The sequence below is a fragment of the Vanessa tameamea genome, chromosome 9 (assembly GCF_037043105.1).
Source record: "Vanessa tameamea isolate UH-Manoa-2023 chromosome 9, ilVanTame1 primary haplotype, whole genome shotgun sequence".
NCBI classification, from domain to species: domain Eukaryota; kingdom Metazoa; phylum Arthropoda; class Insecta; order Lepidoptera; family Nymphalidae; genus Vanessa; species Vanessa tameamea.
The window spans coordinates 116,397-139,075 of NC_087317.1; the positions used below are offsets into that span (position 1 = coordinate 116,397).

Here is a 22,679-nt window from a genome sequence, read left to right on the forward strand (position 1 = left end):
TCCTTCGCTGCCGAATTATAAACACAAATTATGCACATGAAAATTAAGTGGCGCCACGTACGTTGGTTAAACTTCACGTGTTCTACCAATAGAATTAAAGTGGCCCGTAGATAGAATACTTATCTGAAGAGGATGGCGACCGGAATGTTCTCGCGCTGTAGTAACGACACTAAAGCCTCTGAGAAGAGCTTTAAAAAACCACGAGGGAAGAACGACATAGCAGGGAATCATAGCAGGGACGGATGCTGGGACGAACTCTTAGCCTCTCAGGCCGGTGCCTAAGGCCATTGCAAGTGTTTTAGTGGGTGAGCATCCCACATAACCCAGTTCTCCCCCCAGTGTCCGGATTCATATGATAGAGTATCCTCAGCACGGAGAAAAAATTAATACAATATTTCATTAAATCCGGCAAGCACAACTGAGATTGCATATAACTAATTCGTCTATACAAGTATTTCTCTCGTGCTTTGTGTATGTTTCTTTGATCTTGAGTATTTTTTTATCACTTTCTTTGAACAAAGGTCTAGATAAAAATGAAATAGGTCGGATTACAAACTATAATTACGCAAACTTTCATGAAAATTCATCCAGCTGTTTATATTTATTTATTTCAAAATAATACTAAGTCGAAGAATGAACTATAACTATTATGCTTGATAATATTGCATATACGTTTTTTTTTTATAAATAAACATTAAGATCTTCCAAACCTAACAGATGGCGTGAGTTGCCAATCGCTGTTTTGTTATCTGAATCGATACACACCAATCGAATTGACGAAGAATGTCGGCGGATTTCTTTAGTGAAGATCTAAGGGATCTTCGGAAGCAATATCCTGCTATCCCAGACGAAGTGGCCCTCGATAACGTAAGGGTTGACTTGGACCCGCAATTACATTTTCTTGGTAAAATATCGGCTTATATAGCCTTTGACCGCGACTCAAGCATTAAAATTAGTCTTCTGATATGAAACAAACTGTTTGTACTTTCTATTTCTAACGTTCTTCTATGAATTTTCATTAAAAGTCACTTCGTTATCTATAATTTTTGAGAAGAAAGTATTTATTAATAAAATAAATAGTAAAATTATATAACCTGAAAATAGAGCATTATTATTTTGGAAGAAGGATAATACTTTTGGGGGACAATTGGCTGTGCCTTCCAAAATATAATATAACCATTGCGTATAAATGCTTGGTTTTTTTTTAAATGTATGATTAATGTTAAATACTCTTACATTAGTTTCGCAACTTTAAGGTTCTTAAGTTCTTTGAAGTGTGATTTTATTCAGTACATAACATAAACATAATCAGCCTGTAAATTTCCCACTGCTGGGCTAAGGCCTCCTCTCCCATTGAGGAGAAGGTATGGAGCATATTCCACCACGCTGCTCCAATGCGGGTTGATGGAATACACATGTGGCAGAATTTCGTTGAAATTGGACACATGCAGGTTTCCTCACGATGTTTTCCTTCACCGCCGAGCACGAGATGAATTATAAACACAAAATTAAGCACATGAAAATTCAGTGGTGCCTGCCTGGGTTTGAACCCGAAATCATCGGTTAAGATGCACGTGTTCTAACCACTGGGCCATCTCGGCTCATTCTCATTCATTTATTCAGTATTCAAAGACAAAAAAATCTGATTATCTACTCACAATCGCGATGGATGGTTATAGTGCTAACATCGAAGTTCCTTTAAACATACAAAATACCTAGTTAAGTTTAGTTTAAAGAAACTATATGATATACGACTATAGCCTTAAAACTGACAAAGGCTAAATAATACATAAAAACAATTAAAAAAATATAATAAAATGTTACTCGTATAAAAAAAGGTTATTCTTAACAGTGTGTTTGCATACGGTGCTAACATACGGTTTATAAAGCCACGTGCCAACAATTGATGTGTGCTTCCCAATACTAAATCCAGCCGTTCTCGAATAAGTCACTTCAGCTCTTGATAACATGAGTGATTGCACATCCCACATGCGACTGTCACTGTTGAATTATTTAAAACTTCCACGAATATTTCATTCTTAATCTGAAAGTCTAGGAAAAATGCTTACTCTAGAAAATATAAGCTATTGCAGACGTGAAGATCCTGATAATGAATTCAGCTAAACGTAAATCCGAGATTTCGTCTGCGGAGCGAGTATTAGCTGCCATCTTGAAAAACGCAAACATTATCTCATAAGTAGTGCGGCATCTTCCGGATAACATCAACTGATGATATGTTAGATATCGGTAATAAGCCCCTTGTATTCAATACGCACAATAATTCTAGCATCCTTCTGCATTATTTTTATGGACAGGACAAAAATATTTAAGTACATAAAATTATAACAATGAGAGAAAGGTTTGAAGCTAACTGAACGGTACTGCTCAACTAAGCGCTGCTGGAAACACAATCTATCCGAATTTTTATCACGAGACATAACCGTCTCGATGGTCTAGCTGCAGAATCTGAAATTCGGAACTCTCACTTGGAGGGTTTTCTGCCAAGAAAGTCTCTGTAGTCCAGAAATAATTAGCGGTATTCTCTCAACCTCGGACACACGTAGAGCCAGTTCCCCAGCGTCCGAGCCCCGAGGTCTCTTCAGTCAGGGAATAGGGAGACGTAAGTTAAAGTTATAATATTTAGGCATCGTATTTTGTAAATGACATATAAATTTGTTCTCGATGAACACAACCATTTTGTTACGCGAGTAAATTTTTTTTTTTTTTTATGTTATATGTGGCAAATGAGCAGGAGGCTAACCCGATGGAAAGTGACTACCACCACCCATGGACATCTGCAACACCGGGGGGCTTGCAGGTGCGTTGCCGGCCTTTAAGGAATAAGTACGCTCTTTTCTTGAAGGTTCCCAAGTCGTATCGGCTCGGAAAAACCGGCGGAAGCTGGTTCCACAGAGTGGTTGTCCTAGGCAGAAAGTGTCTTAAAAATCGCGCTGTTGTGGATTTTCGGACATTTAGGTGGTCCGGGTGATATTTGGAATTTTGACGAGATGTCCGAAGCTGAAATTCAGCAGCCGGGATTAATCCGAACAATTCCTTGGAACATTCCCTGTGATAAATTCTGTAGAAGATGCTGAGCGATCCAACATCTCTACGCAAAGCCAAATTCTGCCAATGTACTCCGTCTTCGCCTTAGCAATCACGTTTTTGAAGGATCTAGGTGATGTATATCTAAATTTGCTTATAAGTATCGGTCGTTGTGTCATTTTAACTGCCAAACAAATAAATATTATTATTAGCAAGACACAAGTATGTACAATAACAGTCAGTCGTCGCGGCTTCACGCGCGGGAAATAAAACATATGCAAGATAAAGCAATTTAGGGTGACCGATCTAAATGTTCGTTAGCAGAGCACCGAAAGATCGAGTGAAAGGTTAAGTAATTTATTATTTACTGTTTTTATATAGCCAAGAAACAAAGCGGGATGAGATATAACGTTACCAGTAATCTTTATTAAATCGACGTTCAAAAATGGCGTGCGTGACATACTCAAGTAACTCTCTCATATTATTCTGCTTATATTCTACCTGAAGAAATCAAAACGAAATTTAAAATTAATCCTTCTAAACAACGAAGGCTACGATAATTTTTACGGCAATTCCCTACGAATTAGACATAGATTTCATAATAAAAGCATTACAATAAAATGATTCTAAATTAAATGTTTAATTACCTCGTTTGATATCGGATTTCATAATTGGGTCGTTTGCTGGCGATTATTGGCAACGAGTTTAGTAACAAATGGAGGGAGGGGTATTATTCAATCTATTACAAAAATATCTTCGACTAGCTGCCGCCAGCGGCTTCACCTAGGTGTGAGGAAAAAGGGAAGCCAGATTATATATAGCCTACCTCTACTCCAAATTTAATTCAAATCCATCGATAATATAACATAGTATTAGTAACGAATAACATTTTACATGACGACTGTACAGTATGTGTTGAATATAATGAGTATATTGAATATATTCATTATGAATGCACGACTTTTAGTAGAGATCCACAGCTTCTAATCAAAAGGATACTGGGGTTTGCCACCAAATACTGATTAATTCGAAAATTATAAATACGTGGTCTTTACAAATTAAGTAAATTAAATCGAAACAATTTCCAATCACGTTCGGCAAATCCGATTGTTTTAAATGTAAATAATGAAAAACACATCTAACATAAAACCGGAGTCAGACAACTTGCTATGATTGGCGACGGAAGCGATCAACATAGTTAAACTCGAAATCGTTATTAAATAGTATTGTGCTAACTTATTGACCGTCAAAAAACTACGCAAGCAATTATTCACAATTTTATTTGTTATTCGTTTTAATCGCGAGTCGTGCTCTAAGAAGTCACAACTTTTGTAATGTTCTTTAACATTAACATAAAATGTACATTAACGATGTTTTAAAATTTGCTATTGAACTATTTTGAACGTCTGGGATAAAATAGTAGCATAAAATAGGTAAGCACGCTGTTTTCTACTCTGAATTCTGAAACCTTTCTGGAAATTTAAGTACTTTATTTTCATTTTATTTCTGAACAGAGCTAACGAGTACTACATTCCCGACTTCAGTGTTCGAGCAATACAACGACTTCCAATGTAACCCATTATATTGTAGGTGCACTTAACAAACAGTCATTAGTATTATATACGAACATTAAAATATGAATAAATAACTCTACTGTTTAAAAAGAGTAAATTCCTTGTGATCTTGAACTTTACCAGTACGTCTAATTAATTAGTAGCAGATTGAGAGCAACTTTAGTCGTTGCGTCATTTTCTTTGAAAGAAAATGAATCTGAAACTCCGTTTTGTAACTTTATTCCAGATAAAAATCAGTATTACGAAGGATTAAAAATCATAATGATGCGATTGTATTTCCACGAGAAAGTTTAGAATTGTTTGTAAACTTTCGCTAATAATGTACCGAGGTAAAAGAAATGTTTTAATTTACAAAATAATTAGCTGTTACCCGCGGCTTTGTTCGCGTAGAATATGAATATATTTACAAATGAACTTAAAATATTACGTCAATGTAAGACCTCCTTGTATACCACATTGGTGTGTATTTCAGCCCTTAGGGTAGAATATCCAGAAACGCTTAAATACGTATCAACTAACTTTTTACCAGTGGCACAAAAATAAAATATCATGCTTCTTACTTCAAAATGACGGACTTCCAGACTATACTATATACGAAATGTTTACCCAATTGCTCTCCTTAGGCCTAAAATATCCAAAAACGCTTAAATGCGAATTAACTCAATTTTAATCGGTAGCCCAAAAATAAAATTTCATGCTTCTAACTTCAAAAATGATACACTCCCATAAAAACTTTCAACCCTTATTTCACCCCCTTAGTGGTAGATTATCTAGAAACGCTTAAATACGTATTAACTCATTTTTTATCAGTATCCTCTCTCCCTCTCTTCCTTTCTCTCTTTCACACACATAAATACACGCACACAAAACAATAAGAGTGTGTACGTATAGTACAAGTGACAGCAGTGCATTATTTTAAAATCGTTACCCAAATAAACACACGCGAACATGACTTCGAACATCATCATTCGCTCGCCACTAACACGAGATAACGATTTGCTGTCGGGGACTCAAGGCAGACTGTTACGGCCGACTGCCTGCCTCGCACGATCCACCATTGAGAATACTTTTATTGGTTCCTTTTCACACGGGTGGTTGAGGCGTGACGTGCTTCCGACACCCTGCTATCTATCACACTGCTGAAATCACCAACATAAGTGTAATTATTAGATACAATAACGATTAATGTATTGTAATATCCTATCGTTTGTTAGTACCGCCATCGCCATTACTATTGAAAAGTGCTCGAAAAAGCCTATTTGAATAGAGTATATTTCGCTTTAGAATAAAACACAATACGATACGACAAACTGTTATTTATATAGACGCGTGATCCGACGCCAGCTTTAAGTCTCGTGGAAAAATTGCAATTAAGGATGCGTCGAGTACATACGAGAGATTGCGGGATTTGTGGACGCAGAGCGAAATGAAAGCCGCTGCTAAATAACATAACGTTGACAGCATGAGCGAGTGAGTACAAAATTTTAATATTTCGGTTAATTAAAGTAAAATAAAGGCAGTGAGGCCCTTACCGCTGCCGGGCAAAGCCTTCTCTTAGCCTCCTGCAGGCTTAGCGTTTATTCCACCAGTCTGATAAAGTGCAGGATGATAGATGAATTAACTCTCCCAACATAACTGAATGTTTTTTCAAATGATGATGATTATATCTAGTAATACATTTTGAAAAATAATATTATTACGTGTAGTTAATTTTGACAACAATTACAATATATTTTTCATAATTCAAACTAACTAATACGATTGAATATTTTTAATTCGAATGAATGTGATGAAAGATATGTCAATAACAAGAGCGAAATAGATAATAAATATTCGCTATAAGACGAAGGCTATGATTGGTCAATAAGCGAATTGCTCAAGAAAGAAAAGAAATTACAGATTAAGGAAGAGACAATTTCTACGTTCATAGTTCAAGGTCGTGTCGAACAAGATAAGCAGAGAAAAAAATATGATAAACGTTAGAGGCGACTTTGGTGTTTATTTGACATATATATTTTAAATACATTTTCAATTTAGACAACATTTTGAGTGTGTTTGAGTAGAGGCGGTAAGGGAAGCTGCGATTTGTTAGTATAAAAATTCTTATTTCACCCAGATGAAGTCTTAAAGTAAATATTTTTCTTTTATATGGCATTTTATATAGCCCCTTATTATATTGGGTGCGCACCCGATATCACTAAAACTACCAAACAAGTCTACGGCGAGTGTATCCGGTGCTCGTATTGATAACATAATTACTTGTTTCTCTTATACATGACTTATGTAATTTTGAAAGTCAATCTTGTGAGAAAGGGTCTCACTTTATAAGATTGCTACTACCATCTTAAGATAACCACTATATTTGTTACAATATAAGGATTAAGTCAAGTCAACTCCAAGCGTTTTATGAAAACGGTCCCAGGTGCCTCGGATCCCCTTGGATAGACTGAAACTTTGAGCGGTATCAAGTTCGACATTTTCACTGCGGAATTTCAATTAGATTCTATGATTTGAACAATTGTCCAGGTAAGTCAGCTTAGCAAGTCAGTTTCTACATTTCGAAAGAGTTTTATTTTTCGACTAGTTATGCCGAGCGGTTTTGCCCGCGTCAATCCCGTAGTAATAAATCAATATTTACGTACATAAGTAAATATTAATTTAGTATAACTTTTGATTTATTGAACTGGTTTTGATAAAATAATGACTAAACGATACTTTCGAATAAGTTTAATACTCGATTTATTAATAACAAGAATTTTTGTTCCATTGAAGAAGTGACGCGTCAGTTAAAAGGCGATATCAGAAAATCGTAAAGACGGCCTCCGCTGCAATGTCAACGTAAAATAATAACTCTCGGATAAGGGATAATCATTTCCTTCGAGCTCTTTATCTGTCGGCAATTTTCTGAGACGAACGTATACTAGGAATGGAATGATATTTCAGAGGTCAAAGTCGGGATGATATAACGAAACACTTTGAGGAATAGCTGCGATATGTCGTAGAATGTATTCTGTAGATAATATAAATACAGAAAACGGGGACGGAAAAGATCGTCCGACTCCAGGACAACTAAAGAGGAAAATGCGTTTGCTTTGCTTATAAGCTGTGCTGGCAGATGTGCCTGCGCCCTCATTCTCATGGACTTGGATTGCATTTTGAATAGCAGATCAGATATTCTTTCATTTTAGAAATAAAATCTTCTATTTACTGAATGAATATATCACTGAATACAAACCTTGAAGTTTGATAAAATTCTGAGAAATAATTTAAATGTATAAAATACCGAGTTGTATTAAAGCTTTGTACGTTTTCGTTTATAATGGAATATCAGTGTTTCTGGAAAGCTCGGAGCATAGATTACAGCAACTTTTTTACTGTTTCTTAAACGATCTAGAAAACGTTTACAACTAGATAACTCGAAACCTTTTAAGACTTCACAGAGAAATATTTAAACACGGATCCATGCACTCACTCTTGTGTAGCTGCAGCTGCGGTTATACTTAAATGTAACTTTTTGTTTTTCTTTAACCTTTTTTTTAAGGTTTTTTTTTCCTAAGCGAAACTCTTCAGTGCCTTTGGCGTTGGCAGATACTCGACAATGTAAATTTGCTTGGATTTGACCTGGAGGTTGTCTCGTACATTTTTACATCGTTAAGCTGCAGCGTTATTTAATGGTTAGCGTATCCCGAGAAAATGCTGCAGATTCGGAAGCATTAGATTCTAGGTCAGGCCAGTAAAAATATTTTGGAATTTAATCTTTTTGACTAAGACAATTATGTATGGTATGTTAATAATAAAAACAATATAAGTTAAAATTTTAAAAGTTAAGTTAGTACAACTATTGCAGTAAAAACTTGGAAATCCTGTCTCTCTCGTATGAGACACGTCGTCTTTGATAAGATCCACTCCACCTTACCGGAAATCCCGCGTGAATTCTAACGCTCAGCTGCAAAACGAATATATACGTCGGGTACTTTAAATAAAATTAAAATAATGTTGCTTACGCAATTCTCATTAAATATTTACTAAAATTATTTTCTCTTTGTAAGAGAAACATTCCTTCAACGCTTTAAAAATCTTTAAGCGTGAAACTTGAATATCGTTAAAAGGTTATTTTTTAACACAAACAGTCAAAAAATGATAATCCTATCACCTGTTACTGATACGCATCTTATATATGTTGCCATCCGGTTGTTTGAAATTAATTATATTAATTGTAATCAACCGTTGTTTCAAAACAATGTACTTCCGGTCAGTTGCTGTTGCCGGTTCTTCTGTCGGAAGTAGACGTGCCTATTTTAACGTTGTCATGTAAATATACGCTGGATATAATAAATCTATGCTGGTTTTTCTCGATAGAATCCATATTGCGAACCGATTGTAGCTTTACTTAATATAGTTAAGTAAAATGACGATTCAAAATTGCTTGTAAAAGCCTACTTCAATAAAGTACATTTTGTCATTGATTTTTGATTTACAGGCTGTAGGATGAAATACCTTGGGTGGCACACCGCCCTCATAAGGGGGGGCGCCAAAGCGGACAATAACGGTTGTCTAAAAAAATAAAACTATGTTTGAAATATTGTTGAAATACAATTCTATTCAAAACTTTTAAACTTTTTAATATGAATGTATGTAAATTATCCAACTTATAAAGTTGCTTCGAGTTTCGAATAGTATCAAGTTAAATCTAACACAGCGCGATAAGCAGGCAATAATGAATTTTAAACTACTCAGCGCAGTTCATGTCTATGGAGATTATCTGGTGATGTACGTCCTGGCGGCACGCCAGTCCTGATAATGTAGTCGGATCGCCGAACATACGGAACACGATGAGTGTGGAAAGGTGGTTATTTATTTCAATATTGTATGGCCATCAATGTTTCTAAATAAAATGTATCATATTAAAATAAAGTAAGCCTCTAATTGGCTTCTGGGTAAAGGTTCCTTCGTTTCTCGACTCGAAGGTTCGGAACTTCTTTCACGAAGCCGCTACAATACTTGTCGGTATATGGGTACAGATGAGGCAGAGTTTTTGCAGAGTTGCAGGATATAAATAATGAGCACATCTCATCATCAACACTCAGCCGCGCTTGCCTGCGTTCGATCGCAATATTCGGTCAAGATTCACGCGCTCTGGACTCTGGCCGCTTGTCTCACTTGAATATCTAAATTATTAAGAGGCATCCGAGTATTAAGTAAGTGTTCTTAGGGGTCGAGAGGAAATATTTAGCGTATTATTTCTGACGTGAGAGGAATAATCTTACGTTTAAACCTTAAAACTCTTTTGATTATGTATACAATAGATGTCGCACGCCACCTACCGCGCGTATGTGACGTACATACGTACACATATGTGACGTACATACATACACTTATGATAAACAACATTAGTTAGCTACATACAATTAAAGAATTATACAAGATGACAATTTACATAATGATATTCAGATTAATTCAGATAATATTAGTGTAGATATTTAGGTAATATTCCCCAGGACATAAGCGAACAGTTTAATTTCGACGTGACCAGCTAACTTTTAAGCCGATTACGAAGTTTAATTAGAGATGAAACGTGACGCGTTACGTCACCGATCGTTGTAATTATTACTTGTCTGAAGCGCTGAACCCTGAATTTGATGTACCTTTGTGTCTTGTTTCAGCAATTATTGTAATTAAACTGGCGATACCCGTCGCAGCTTGGTCCGCGACGATTTAGTTAAAAAAACATATACAGCTTTTTCAGCACGACTCCTAGTAATCCGTAAAACGGATACGACTCGTAATGACGCTTTTAATGGCTCGGAGGGATGAAGTCGAAGATTAATTTTACAATCCTTCGAATTTCAAGTGTAGGCTGTGGCTTAATAATTAAGCTGTACGTTGATGGTCAGTCATTCGAAAGTTGACCCTTTAAAATAAAAAGTCTGAGGTGTTTTATTAGATCCTGTGATTTTATTGCTTCATTCTCCCATGGCGGGCTAACAAAATACCCTACCAGCAGGGAAATACAAGTCACACATAGTTTTTTATAAATGTAGCAAGAAAACATATCAGTTATTTCTTTACTTATAATATTGTGAAGCGTTTAAATCTACTAAGAATAATGATGATTATTATTATAATTTGTCGTTTGTTTAAAAAGTTTCTTTATTCAAATCTTTCGTACGTATATATCTTTCGTAAGTATATATTTCATACGTATAATGTTATAGCAAATCAATTTCAAAAACTATTAAATGTTGCATTGCGTAACCTCAACCCTCGTGGTAGCGGGGAACCAAGCTTGTTTAATCCTTTCCACGTGGTTACTGCGCTGACACAGAGTAGACGGGATAGCAGCAAGCAGATTATAAGTACACAGATAGACTCGTTACACTCACTCAGCCAATGCCACACTGCGGGGCAAATCTTCGAGTGTGCATTGGCAGCTATACTTACATGTAGTATTACCTCAAACGACACGTCAATGTTATATTTTTTTAAATTTAGCTCGTAAAATCTCGTAGCCTTTCCATATTTGAGCTCTCTACCTTCGCGCACCTTCGTCGTTTTGTATCCACGAGGTATTTTTCGCTCTCTAGTGTAGTCAAGAAGATAAAGATAAATTATTTCAATTTATCACGAGAATCAGGCTAAAACATTCATAGGCTGTTCATATTCGAAGACACGCGTATGAATTAATTATTTTATTTACATAACGAGGCCAACAATCAACGAGAATATACATTTTGATTAATGGAGTTTATAAAAAAGAAAAAATATTATATAATCTCAGAAATCTGATCGTCCCGTCAAAAAACAACATATACTTATTATGAACTCTAACGTGGGCTCACCCAAACTCATTTGGAATCATTCGCCTTATATGAAAAAAGACGCTGGTTCAATCTCTTCACTTATCATTCCATATCAATCACACCATAATATGATTTTATTTGAACGTGATTCAATGATGTTGATTTGAATGAAGCTTGATCGAATAATATTAGTTCGTGGTAACGACGAAACGGTTTTCAATTACAAAAAAATGCATTAGGTAATCTAAAATATTGACGCTCGAGTCTTCTGGATAATTATAATTCTAATTGTAATCGCTAGCTTTACATATTCTCAATCTAGTAAATAAACGACAATAATGAAGGTGGTCAAATAAATTATTGATATGCACCAGATACCTTCTTAATATATTCATATTCATCCGGGTTGAATTTAAAATATTGCAACATGTGATCACATTCAATGAGGGCAGTATTTTCTCACAGAACCGCAATTCTGGTTTGGGTGGAAAACAAATTAAAATACTAACGACGGTGCTGGAAAGAAACTAATATTAGTAATGTTTTTCGACAATTTAAGCGTGTTTATGTGTTGTAAATGAAATATTTGTATATTTTATTAAAATATATTTTGTATTTTTGGGAATTTATAACTCTAATACAAATATTTTATTACTGTACTTTCCTTGAGTTCGTCTATTAAAATCTATGTTAAATATTTCAAGCCGTGCCAAGCGAAGTTCACAAATAAAGTTAATATAAATAAAAGCTTTTATAAAAATAATGATTATTTCATCTGTGTTGTAAAACAAATATGGTTTTGTATGTGTAACATCTTTGGCAGTTGGAATTAAAGATGGTTACAAAAGAGAGTTTAGTTCGAATGATTGATACATTAATTGTAATTATGTTATACATAACTTTAGTTTCACAATCAATCAATAAAAGCTTGTATAAACTAATCGCATAACAGCAGTAAAAGCAATATCCCCAATATATAATGTTCCTGTTTCATTGGATTTCGTTATAATCAAATCTCATCTCATCTTTAAACGTTAAACCGTAATAAAAACACTAGTTGTAAATTTTACGACTTCATATTCGGATGAAACTGTCCATTAAAGAAAATTAAGTGCCGCCGGTCATATTGGACTATTCACGAGCGTGACTGAACATTATCTATTTTAAAACAAGCAGTCGCTTATTATATTACAAGAACATTAAATTCGCTCTTGTCACGTCAATAGCCTAAATTTAAAGCGGAGCTCGGCTAATAATATATAATAAGAATATATACTAAAACCTTCTCTATAAAGCTGTTGATACACATGCCTGTAAAACGGAGCAGTTGCTTACACGCTATTTCACGACTAGAGCGAGTAACCGGCACGCTGTGGATATATTTGTTTATTAAGTTGCCAATGCCATTTGCTCTCTTGCATACGATGACACAGCCGAGCCGAGATGGTCCAGTGGTTAGAACGCGTGCATCTTAATCGATGATTTCGGGTTCAAACCCAGGCAGGCACCACTGAATTTTCATGTGCTTAATTTGTGTTTATAATTCATCTGGTGCTCGGCGGTGAAGGAAAACATCGTGAGGAAACTTGCATGTGTCTAATTTCAACGAAATTCTGCCACATGTGTATTCCACCAACCAGCATTGGAGCAGCGTGGTGGAATATACTCCAAACCTTCTCCTTAAAGGGAGAGGAGGCCTTAGCCCAGCAGTGGGAAATTCAAAGGCTGCTGATGATACGATTACACAATACGAGCCAGTCCCCATAAATTGAATGCACAACTAACACCGTCCTTAACCGTATTATATGTACATTAGGTAGCTTAACGTTCATTACCGAGAAGAACTGGTATTAATCCAGTCAACAGTGGGTGGTACCTACCCAGACGGACTTGCACAAAATCCTACTACCAAGTATATCTTGATAATTTCTTGACTATTATCTTGATAATAAACGATAATGTTCAACGATTCCAAACACAACCCATACGACTCGTAAATGCAGCATGAGTGACCGATGCAGATTAGTCTTTTTATAGACATAAAATAAAATAAATAATTACGCATCCCCCATACTATTCCTAATACGTAATACTCTTATGGGGGAGACGATAAATAATGCAAACTATGGGTAAAGGTATAAAACTTCAAAAACATAAAAGTACTTTACGTAAACATGAAAAGTAGTAGGTATCTTCAAACTAGAGCTATAATTCGAGCCGAGGCCGCTTATTAGTGTCGTGGAGGAACTCAAACCGCCCCCGCTGTTAACGAAAGTACCAAGTTGAATAACCTCAGTGATTTATGATTTTCTAAAGTACAATATGCATTATTAAAATAATTTAAATTGTAAAGAGGTCGCGTGCAACAACAGTACTAGTGCCTAGAGCGCCATTCTGTAAGAATTCGCATCGTATGTTGTTGAAAAGCGACTTATAGTGATACTGTATTATGGTGTGTCTCGCCGTTAAATATACTCGTGTGTGTGTGTCCTCTACTTATCGGAATCAACGTTAGCTTTGAAACGTTGCTTCTGCAAAAGTGGAAGTAGAATATATTTACAGATTCATTTGAAATATTACGTTAATTTAAGACCAGATAAAATGTATACCATATTGTAAATGTATACTCAGGTAGAATATCCAGAAACGCTTAAATACGTACATATCTACTTATTTTTAATCAGTAGCTCAAAGATAATGGTTCATGTTTCAAACTTTAAAAATATCGAACTTCCATACAAACTTTCAACCCCTATTTCATCTTCTTAGGGGTAGAAATTCTATTATTATTTTCTTAGTGGGTGTCTTCTCAAGAAAACGACTCTACTCACCAAATTGTATGGCCCTAACTTTAACAGTTTATAATGAATCAGTTGGCCAGGACGAGGTTATATTATATATGTTATATTTAATATACAATTAAACAATCTGAATCTACTTCGTACTCGAATAAAAAAAACAAATATAAACGACACCCAAAAGAGCAGAAATTTCACTAGAAAGTGAGAAATAACTCTAATTGAATTTTTAATTAAAAGCTTTTCTGAGTACTACACTGTAACCGCATGAAGTCGGAAAGGTCAGCTTTGTGTAGGCATCATATCGATGTGTATAATCAATCGGATTAGTAAGTTTTAAAATAATCAGCGCCTACCACACAAGCGATCAGATGTTACCGTATGTCTTACTTGTTCTTTCCTCAAAACAGTTTGTATATGATATAGTAAGGCATTTTTTATAACGGTAGTCACCACCGGCCTTTGATATTGGCGCTGTCATAATAATGTCAATGTGCCACTGCGCACAAACTAAGGTGATGTGTCCCTTGTGCCTGTACCTACGCTGGCTCATTCATCTCGGAACACAGCAATACTAAGTATTTCTGTTTGGCGATGAATTATGTGATGAGCGAGGGGTTTTCCCAAAGCTCTACTATGATGTGTATAAAAAAGATGGATATTATTATAATTATTTTGAATATTAATTAACCATAGTCGTCTCTCAACTCGATGCGCCAAGATTCTGTATTTTTTAATGACCATACAATAACCGGGCTGACTTGAAGGTTATCTTGTAATATCGTTGGAGCTTCGTTAGGAAAAAATATGAAGCATTTTCTCTGTGTCTAAAATAAAAGGATGGACGTAATTTAGTAACAAAAGATTGGAAACTTGGAATATTGGGAACAGATAAAATAGAAACGGGTTTTTAAAAATATTAAAAAAAAAATGAAATAAGGCACTTCCAACACCTTTCATCACCCTTTTCATCAGCGCCTTCTTCATTAATATCCTCCCTTTCCTCAGTGTAGATTAGTTTCAACTATTATGCTACTGCCTTACATTTGTTATTTACAAAAATAGAAATATATAATTGATTCCGGTCCAAACTAAACTTGTACATCTTTTGTCAATTTTCAAGTTTTTGCTTGTTGTTTAGCTTCGTTAATTTCGATTTTTTTACATATCTTCATAATTGTAAACTAAACTTAATTATTTACTATCTAAATAAGTAACTTTAACTATTAATTTAATTTTTGTAACTAAGGATAAAGTTGTTCGCAATGAAAAATCAAATTCCTTTTTTTTTGTTCCAGGGTGCGGTGTTAAAGTGTTATGGAAAGTATTTTAACGAAGTGATTTAGTGAGTCAGTGTAAATAAGTGATATCTGTTTACTATTATTATTTTTACTCGGTTATATAAGTCTACTAAAGACTAAAACAAAATATTTCACGCGGCTGCTTGCTTTGCTTGCGTGCGTTTCACTCGGAGCCACCACGAGGACTGCCACAAAACAGCGATGGCTCGGCCTGAAGTTGTGCGATGAAGCGGCAGACGAAGACGAGGGAATGGACGAGCCCAGCGCCGCCAAGCGGCCGTCCGTATTAACCATAGACCGCGCCGCGTTTCTTCTCCTGCGGGTCAGGAGGGCGTTCAAGAAGAAACGGCAGCAGAGAAAGGAAAAGCAGTAAGTTATTTTAGCGATATAATCACTTGAAGTCATTATCCACTGTTTCGCAATGTAGAGTATAGCTTATTGTGCACGTATCGTATGTGACATTCATTCCTACTTGTCTGGGTTATATTATGTCGACTTGGTGTTTGGTAGTATGGATCCCAATTTATTTCCCGACATGTATATAAAGAGAGAGCTTCGGTCGAGCAAGTTAATTGGACCTCCATTTATTACTTACTACTAATATCTTTGCGACATTATTTGTTTTTATAGTTTTTCATTTTGTTTTAATGATGAATAGTTCAATTACCTTTATTTATAAGTAATAGAGGCGCTGCATAATATTTTACGCGCATCGTATACGTTAAATAGAAACATTCAAAAATATTATGAAAATTAATTGCATAATTAAGGCGAAGGTTCCCTTGTTTATATTTGATTCGCTAACTTCAATAAATGTATATTCTGTGATCGGTGACATAAGAGCACAACGCGAATAATTACGTAAGCAAATGGGACTTTGATTATTTATTTTTTATTACTTTTTGTAGCTTTAATGCGAACAAAAATCCTATAAATTACGTAAATGTATAATTTGTTATAATTTTTAAATAACGATCACCGAGAAAAAAGATTTTATCTCAACTCAAATAAGCCCAGTCTGCACACACATTATAACCACGCCTTAGTGTCACAGTTTGGGGACCGCTCTGCTGGAGGTAAATAGACAATGTTATAAATATAAGATAAATTGTATTTATGTTACTATGACTAATAGTCTTCCTCAAGAGTGTTAAGTTTAATAACTAAATAAATGAAACGAATTTCATCCTTCTGTAAAACAACGCAATTAAGTTACGGTTCCTTTCGTAAAATAAATGGGTTGTTATGTGTAAATGGTGTTTGTACAAAGTTCGAACGTTCCTTAGTAATTAGTTTCTATGATGTAGTTTTATATATATGTATATATACATACATTTTTTAATAATATTTATTGAAGCTACGCCTTGAACTAGACTTGGTGGTAGGGCTTCGTGCAAGCCCGACTTTGTAACATCAATACTTGGTATTGTTGTGTTCCGGTTTGAAGAGCCAGTGTAAGTAACATCGTAACTCCCAAGGTCAGTGGCGCATATACGACACGAGGAATGTTTAATATTTCTTACAGGTCTATCGGCGGTGATCGCCACTTACCGTCAGTTGGCCCATTTTTTCGCCCGTCCATCTGTTTTATAAAAAATAAAACTCGTATTGTTCGATTGCTTATAAACGACGAATTGTTGATGTGATTGATTTCATCTAAAGCGAGATTTATACAGTCTAAGGATGTATTTATAATTCTTTTTACATTTGATAGTGTTATTTAAAACGAAATTTTTATGAGGTACAAGCGTTATTTAAATAGAATATTTTATTGTTGAGAGGAAATATTTATTTCTCGGAGAAAATAATCTATACAAATGTATAAAACTAGAAATGTTGTTTATTCTTATGAATAAGCTAAGCTTATGACCTAATAGTTAGATTTGAAAAAAGACCATTTATTGAGAAAGGTTATATACGTAGGTAGCGGCGCAGCACAGCCAATTTAAAACCAAGAAAAGCCGTAACTCGGAACGATTTGATATGCATTGATTATAAGTTAACCGCTTAATACACTTAAAAGTAATATTTTGCTTCAATTTAGTGAGCTTTGTAATTGAGCAAAATGCTCTTGCTGATATAACTTTATGTAAATGAGGACCGTGACATTCATTTCGCGTCCCAACTTTACCTAATACTCATTGTTTTGCCAAATTGACTCGTCTTGGTACAGAATTCTGTGGGCGTATTTACGCCTATCTATCTTTTCTTTCTTTGCAGCGATGAGACACAAATACATTTTATTTATCTTTTATTTTAGCTATTTATGTAAATGATACATTTGTTTGTTTATTTCAATTTAGAATTATCATATAACATGGTTTATTTTTATTAATGGCCCATCATTTAAAATATAGTAAAAACTTCGAAGTTTTTAATGTTTTAAAAACGCTAGACTGTTATATTAAGACGATAAAATATCAACCTTATGAAGTTATATCAAATAAAAAGTTAGATGGTGAGAGTGACACGATTATGTTTTATTGTAACATCACACTATGTTTGATTTATTATCAACAGTAAACATGGTCTCGTCCGCTTTATTTGTGACAGGTTTATTTTTTTCTTGTAGTGCTAAATCTTTCTTGATAGATGTTATAATCGGAGGAACAAATTTGTTGGACTTAATTTCATTTCTAATTTCTTTATCTCCAACTACTTTTATAATATCCTTCTTTTTAGTCGTAAATTTGTCAATGTCCATGGACAATCCCCGTTTTTTTGGGAATATCAAAATTTCTACAGTCTTTGCTTTTGGTAGCACAAAAGGCGAATTAGATTTACTTTGAATGCTATCAAACAAAAATGGCAGTAATGGGAAGGAGTTTTGTTGATTCGCTATAATTTGACTTTGTTTCGGACCGAACTCTAAAAGTACATCTTCTTGTACATTTTCATGTGAATCACAACAAAGAGTCGAGGTAGCGGGCTTTTTAAAAGAAAACAGGTCATTTCCAGTTAGAATTTTGCTTAAGAGCTCAGATGGGTTGTTTTGTGAAGAATCTCTTATGTATTTTAAACTTGAACATGGACAGGGTTCCGTTAATAAGGATTCGACTTTTGGACCAAACGATGAACTGGACCCGTGACTTGGAAGCTCAGATCGCATTGTTAAATCTATAAAAGGTGAAAAAATACTTACAAATATAGTAGCAATATATATATTATAAATTTTATAAGGCTGTATATAATATGAAAAACAGTTGTCCAATACTATTTATGAGTTAAATCTAAAAAAATAATAGATTTGACTAACCTTGAGGTCGAGAATTAAAGTAGAAAGCAATATCCATTTTGCCCAAATTGACCAGAGAGTTAGTGACGATGGGCATAGTCTTAAGTGCCTTACCCACGTCTCTGGCTCCAGCTGCAGCTAACCATGTTAGCAGTGAAGCTATGAGAGGCAGCATAACCTACGAAACGAAAACTAATAGTAAAGAAATATTTAAAATAAGACAGTATATAATTTAAGTTAATACAAGGATTTAGCTATTAAGAACTAATTTGCAAAAGATCCTAAAAGCTAACAAATTAATTTGAGCAAATCCCTTAATCAAAATGACTGTTTTACAAAACTTATACTTGAATAAAAGTCCTTTTAAGAGGCCTTTGTTTAAACAAAATCTTTTAATACGGTGTTTCAGAAGTTAAAGCAAGTTTTGCTGAATTCGTCTGACACGAGCAATAGGGATAAAAATGCGATTGAAATTCCGTTCGAATCTAATTCAGAACATTTCGCAACATCGATTTCATTGTTTATTGGATGCGTGTTTTATAGTCGACCTTGCGTAACACTAAATTACCTACGAGTCCACTTAAATTTACATGTCAGAAAAGAATGTATGTTTACTTATGAAAAACAATCACTTTATATTGATAATTTTATTTTAGAAGTTTAATGACAGATTTATAACGCAGTCACGAGGATTTCAAATATAATTTGATCCGAAATATAAATAATCGCTTACGTAGTAGGTGTAATCGGATATTTTGTTTACACTTTAATATTATATTTTTGACTATAAATGAGCTATAATAAATTACTGCTGAACGCACCCGGTCATTCAATTGTATCATGTATCATGTAAATTAATATACATTAAAAGGACGGTTTAATTTAATATCATCATTATGCTGCTTCAGAATCAGTTGAATGTTTTCCGATATTTTTAGAATTTAATTGATAGTTTTACAAAAAAAAGAACGGTTGATTCTATTATTTCACAATAATACAAAAAAATATTCGTGACTCGTTATTGTGATCAGAAAATGATCGCAGATTTTGTAAATAAAATGAAACCTTCAAATAAATAATTCATATCTGTGATCATTAAAGAAAGTTATCCATCGTTTGTTATGATTTTATTGGACATCTGTAATACTCCGGAGAGACCGCACTTAAACGTTTCAGGTTTATGGTGCACTGAGCACTGAAGTGTCCCTGCGAGGTTTATCCCTATTTTCAGCTAAATGCGTTCAACGTTACTCGTGTTGCATGGACGATAAAATTCATTTAAATTGTATTTATTTATAAACGTCGATTTCAGTAACGGCTCGTAAAATTCCTATATTGCCTTCGGTCGGAACAGCAAAACGCACGTATGGCCCTCGTGTATTTACCACTCGCTATTCTGGTATGTCATTACTCGCAATTGATTTTATTTTAAAAGTCACTGTTACGATATTCCATATTCATTCATTTCACCATGAGTGTGTCGTCTAATTTTTAACAATATGGCGATTTAAATTATGTTATGATTTTGCTGTATTAATACTGTATATTAAAGATTATTTAAACTAGAATGGAATAGTGAAACTCCCACTATAATGATTTTCTTTTGAAAAATCTCCCCGTTACGTTACTTTTAATTTTCCTCAATAACCATCGGGTACAATCAAAGTAACTCCACGAAGTTTCCAAGTGCCAATGTCTACTGTAAATTCGTTTAAAATGTAAATCTGACTAAATTTGCTAAACGCCTTAACAATGTTGGGAATACAAATGATGTCAAGTGACTGGATTTATTTGAACGCCCTTCAGAAGCCGATCCTGAATAAAGACGCTTTCGTTGCCCGAGTGCTCTTACAGGCATTATTGTGACACGAGGACGTCATTTAAATATATTTAAAGAATAAGGTAATGTAAATATATCGGGCGAGGACATTTAATTATCATAATATTAATATTTCTTCTAGATATCTTCAAATTATGTAGTGGGAGGGAACAAATTAAATTTATCTAGTTCATCTTCAATACCTACAGCATCAATTTTAGATCCAAAGAGGAGAAATGATATAGTTGGCAAAGCGTTTTCAGAACAAAAAGATATTCTACTAGATATGGTAATATATTGATCCAATATTTATTTGAGACTGCCTCGTTGGTCTAGTGGTTAATTATATATGCCCTGGATTCCATCCATACATATGTATATGCACTCCTGTGCCTCAGAAATCATATATAGTTGGTCTTGGGTCTGAACATGAACTAAAATGGTCCTCTATTTTCGCACACATTTGTGAATTATGACATGTTCTGCGTGGTTGACTGGTCTTTCGTGAGATCGGTAGCTTTGGCTAATATCGGTCAGGACTATATAATTTATTTATGAATAGAAAATAACATAGTTAAATTAAAAAGTTATAAAATTGTTCATAAACTCAAAAGCTTGGTAGTGGGGCTTTGTGCAATCGCGTCTGGGTAGGTATCACCCACTCATTGGATATTCTAGTGCCAAACAGCAATACTTGGTATCGTTGTGTTCTGGTTTGACCATTTACCATCAGGTAGCCCGTTTTCCCATCCTCGGGTAATATTCATTTGCAGTTAGAAGCCAAGTTAAAAGAAGTGCGAGATAAAAAAAAGAAAAAGACTGATCAAGTTGAAAATCGTAATGACGCTATAGAAACAAAATGTGAATTGACGCCCAATGATGTAGATCTTAATTTAAAAGCAAATGGAATTATAGCAGTTGGTGAAACTGATTTACGGTTAAAATTTGGAGAATCTGGTAAAGCTCGGTGAATTATATAAAATATATTTTTTTGTATATTAATCATTTAGTAATCGATTACATTTTAAATTTTAGGTAACAGTACATTAAAATTTAACGCTACGGGCATTTCTAATATAGGAAAAACACAACTCAAATTAGATATTGGTGACGGCTCTGTCTATATACCGGGGTTAAATAATTTATTAAGAGGTACATTGTGTATTCATTTTGAATGCTTTTGAATATAATTAACAATAATGTTATCGAAGGCAACTATAACAAGAAAACAACGTCAAATGCCGCACGGCTGGAATAATAACTAAACTACACTTAACATAAGCAGCTTTTCTCACGATGTTATCCTTTACCATCGAGCAAAATATAATGTATAAATAAATTAAGCACGTCACAAGGCAGCCCTGCTGGCTCGGGTTTAACCCTTTGATCTGCATTAAAATTCACCTGTTCTATTTAATAATAAGGCAAAGGTGTTACCTTCAAAATCCGAATGTAAGCTTAAATTTGAATTCAAAAGATTTGACACAAACGATTCGAGCCCGCACTTCTTCTCAATCGAGGTGACGTCACTCTCCTTACCCTATCGCGTCACATCTAGTTCCTTGCTACTTACGTCTTAATTTACAAATAGTTCTTAAGTATGTCGTTTTTATTTTTGATTGGTATTTAATATATAAATTAAAAAAATATAATATTTATAGACGTCCTTGTACATTCTAGGTTTTTCAGACCATAGAAATCCGTGCGATAAAAAAATTAAAATCAACAATGAAAATGAAACCAACATTAATGACATCAATATAGATGACGCATCTCAGTTTAGAAGAAGCATAGAGTTTAACAATACGCCTTTCCTTAATGATGTTAATGACACATCAAATACTGAAACACCTAATCCACAAATAATTAACGCTACTGAAGTCGGCTTATTAGGTTCAGATGATCCAGCTACGGAAGCTGCGGTTGAGTAAAATATGAGTGATTAAAAGCAATAAGTAAAGATATAAAAATACCAAAATTTGATTTTTTAATACTATTATTATTTTATTCTACTTAACTACGAAAATATAAAATTCTATATTCAAATTGTTTTTATTTGTGTACTAATGTAATGTGTAATGTACCAAATAATGATCTCTATAATAAT

The 22,679-nt window shown here is 34.4% G+C and overlaps 2 protein-coding genes and 1 long non-coding RNA gene across 4 annotated transcripts in view; 2 read left to right on the forward strand and 1 right to left on the reverse strand.

Annotated features, from left to right (window-relative positions):
* Positions 1–15,655: 15,655 nt before the first annotated feature.
* Positions 15,656–22,679, forward strand: part of Wake (wide awake) — a 163,075-nt gene continuing 156,051 nt past the window's right edge. For both annotated transcript variants that reach the window (XM_064215744.1, XM_064215746.1), the window contains exon 1: positions 15,656–15,887. In XM_064215744.1, the coding sequence (XP_064071814.1) occupies positions 15,769–15,887 (119 nt within the window). In that variant the 5' untranslated portion in view covers positions 15,656–15,768. The remainder of the gene's footprint in view (positions 15,888–22,679) is intronic.
* On the reverse strand, positions 17,978–19,285 carry LOC135193420 (uncharacterized). Its single transcript, XR_010309229.1, has 3 exons — positions 19,126–19,285; positions 18,775–18,931; positions 17,978–18,635 (listed from the first exon to the last, which is right to left on the reverse strand). It is a non-coding gene; the product is annotated as an uncharacterized LOC135193420 (long non-coding RNA).
* LOC135193441 (uncharacterized) lies at positions 20,080–22,507 on the forward strand. The gene is made up of 5 exons (XM_064215902.1): positions 20,080–20,152; positions 20,715–20,861; positions 21,346–21,529; positions 21,608–21,724; positions 22,253–22,507. Exons 1-5 carry the CDS (start codon positions 20,120–20,122, stop codon positions 22,501–22,503), a joined length of 732 nt encoding a protein of 243 aa, XP_064071972.1. The 5' UTR covers positions 20,080–20,119; the 3' UTR covers positions 22,504–22,507.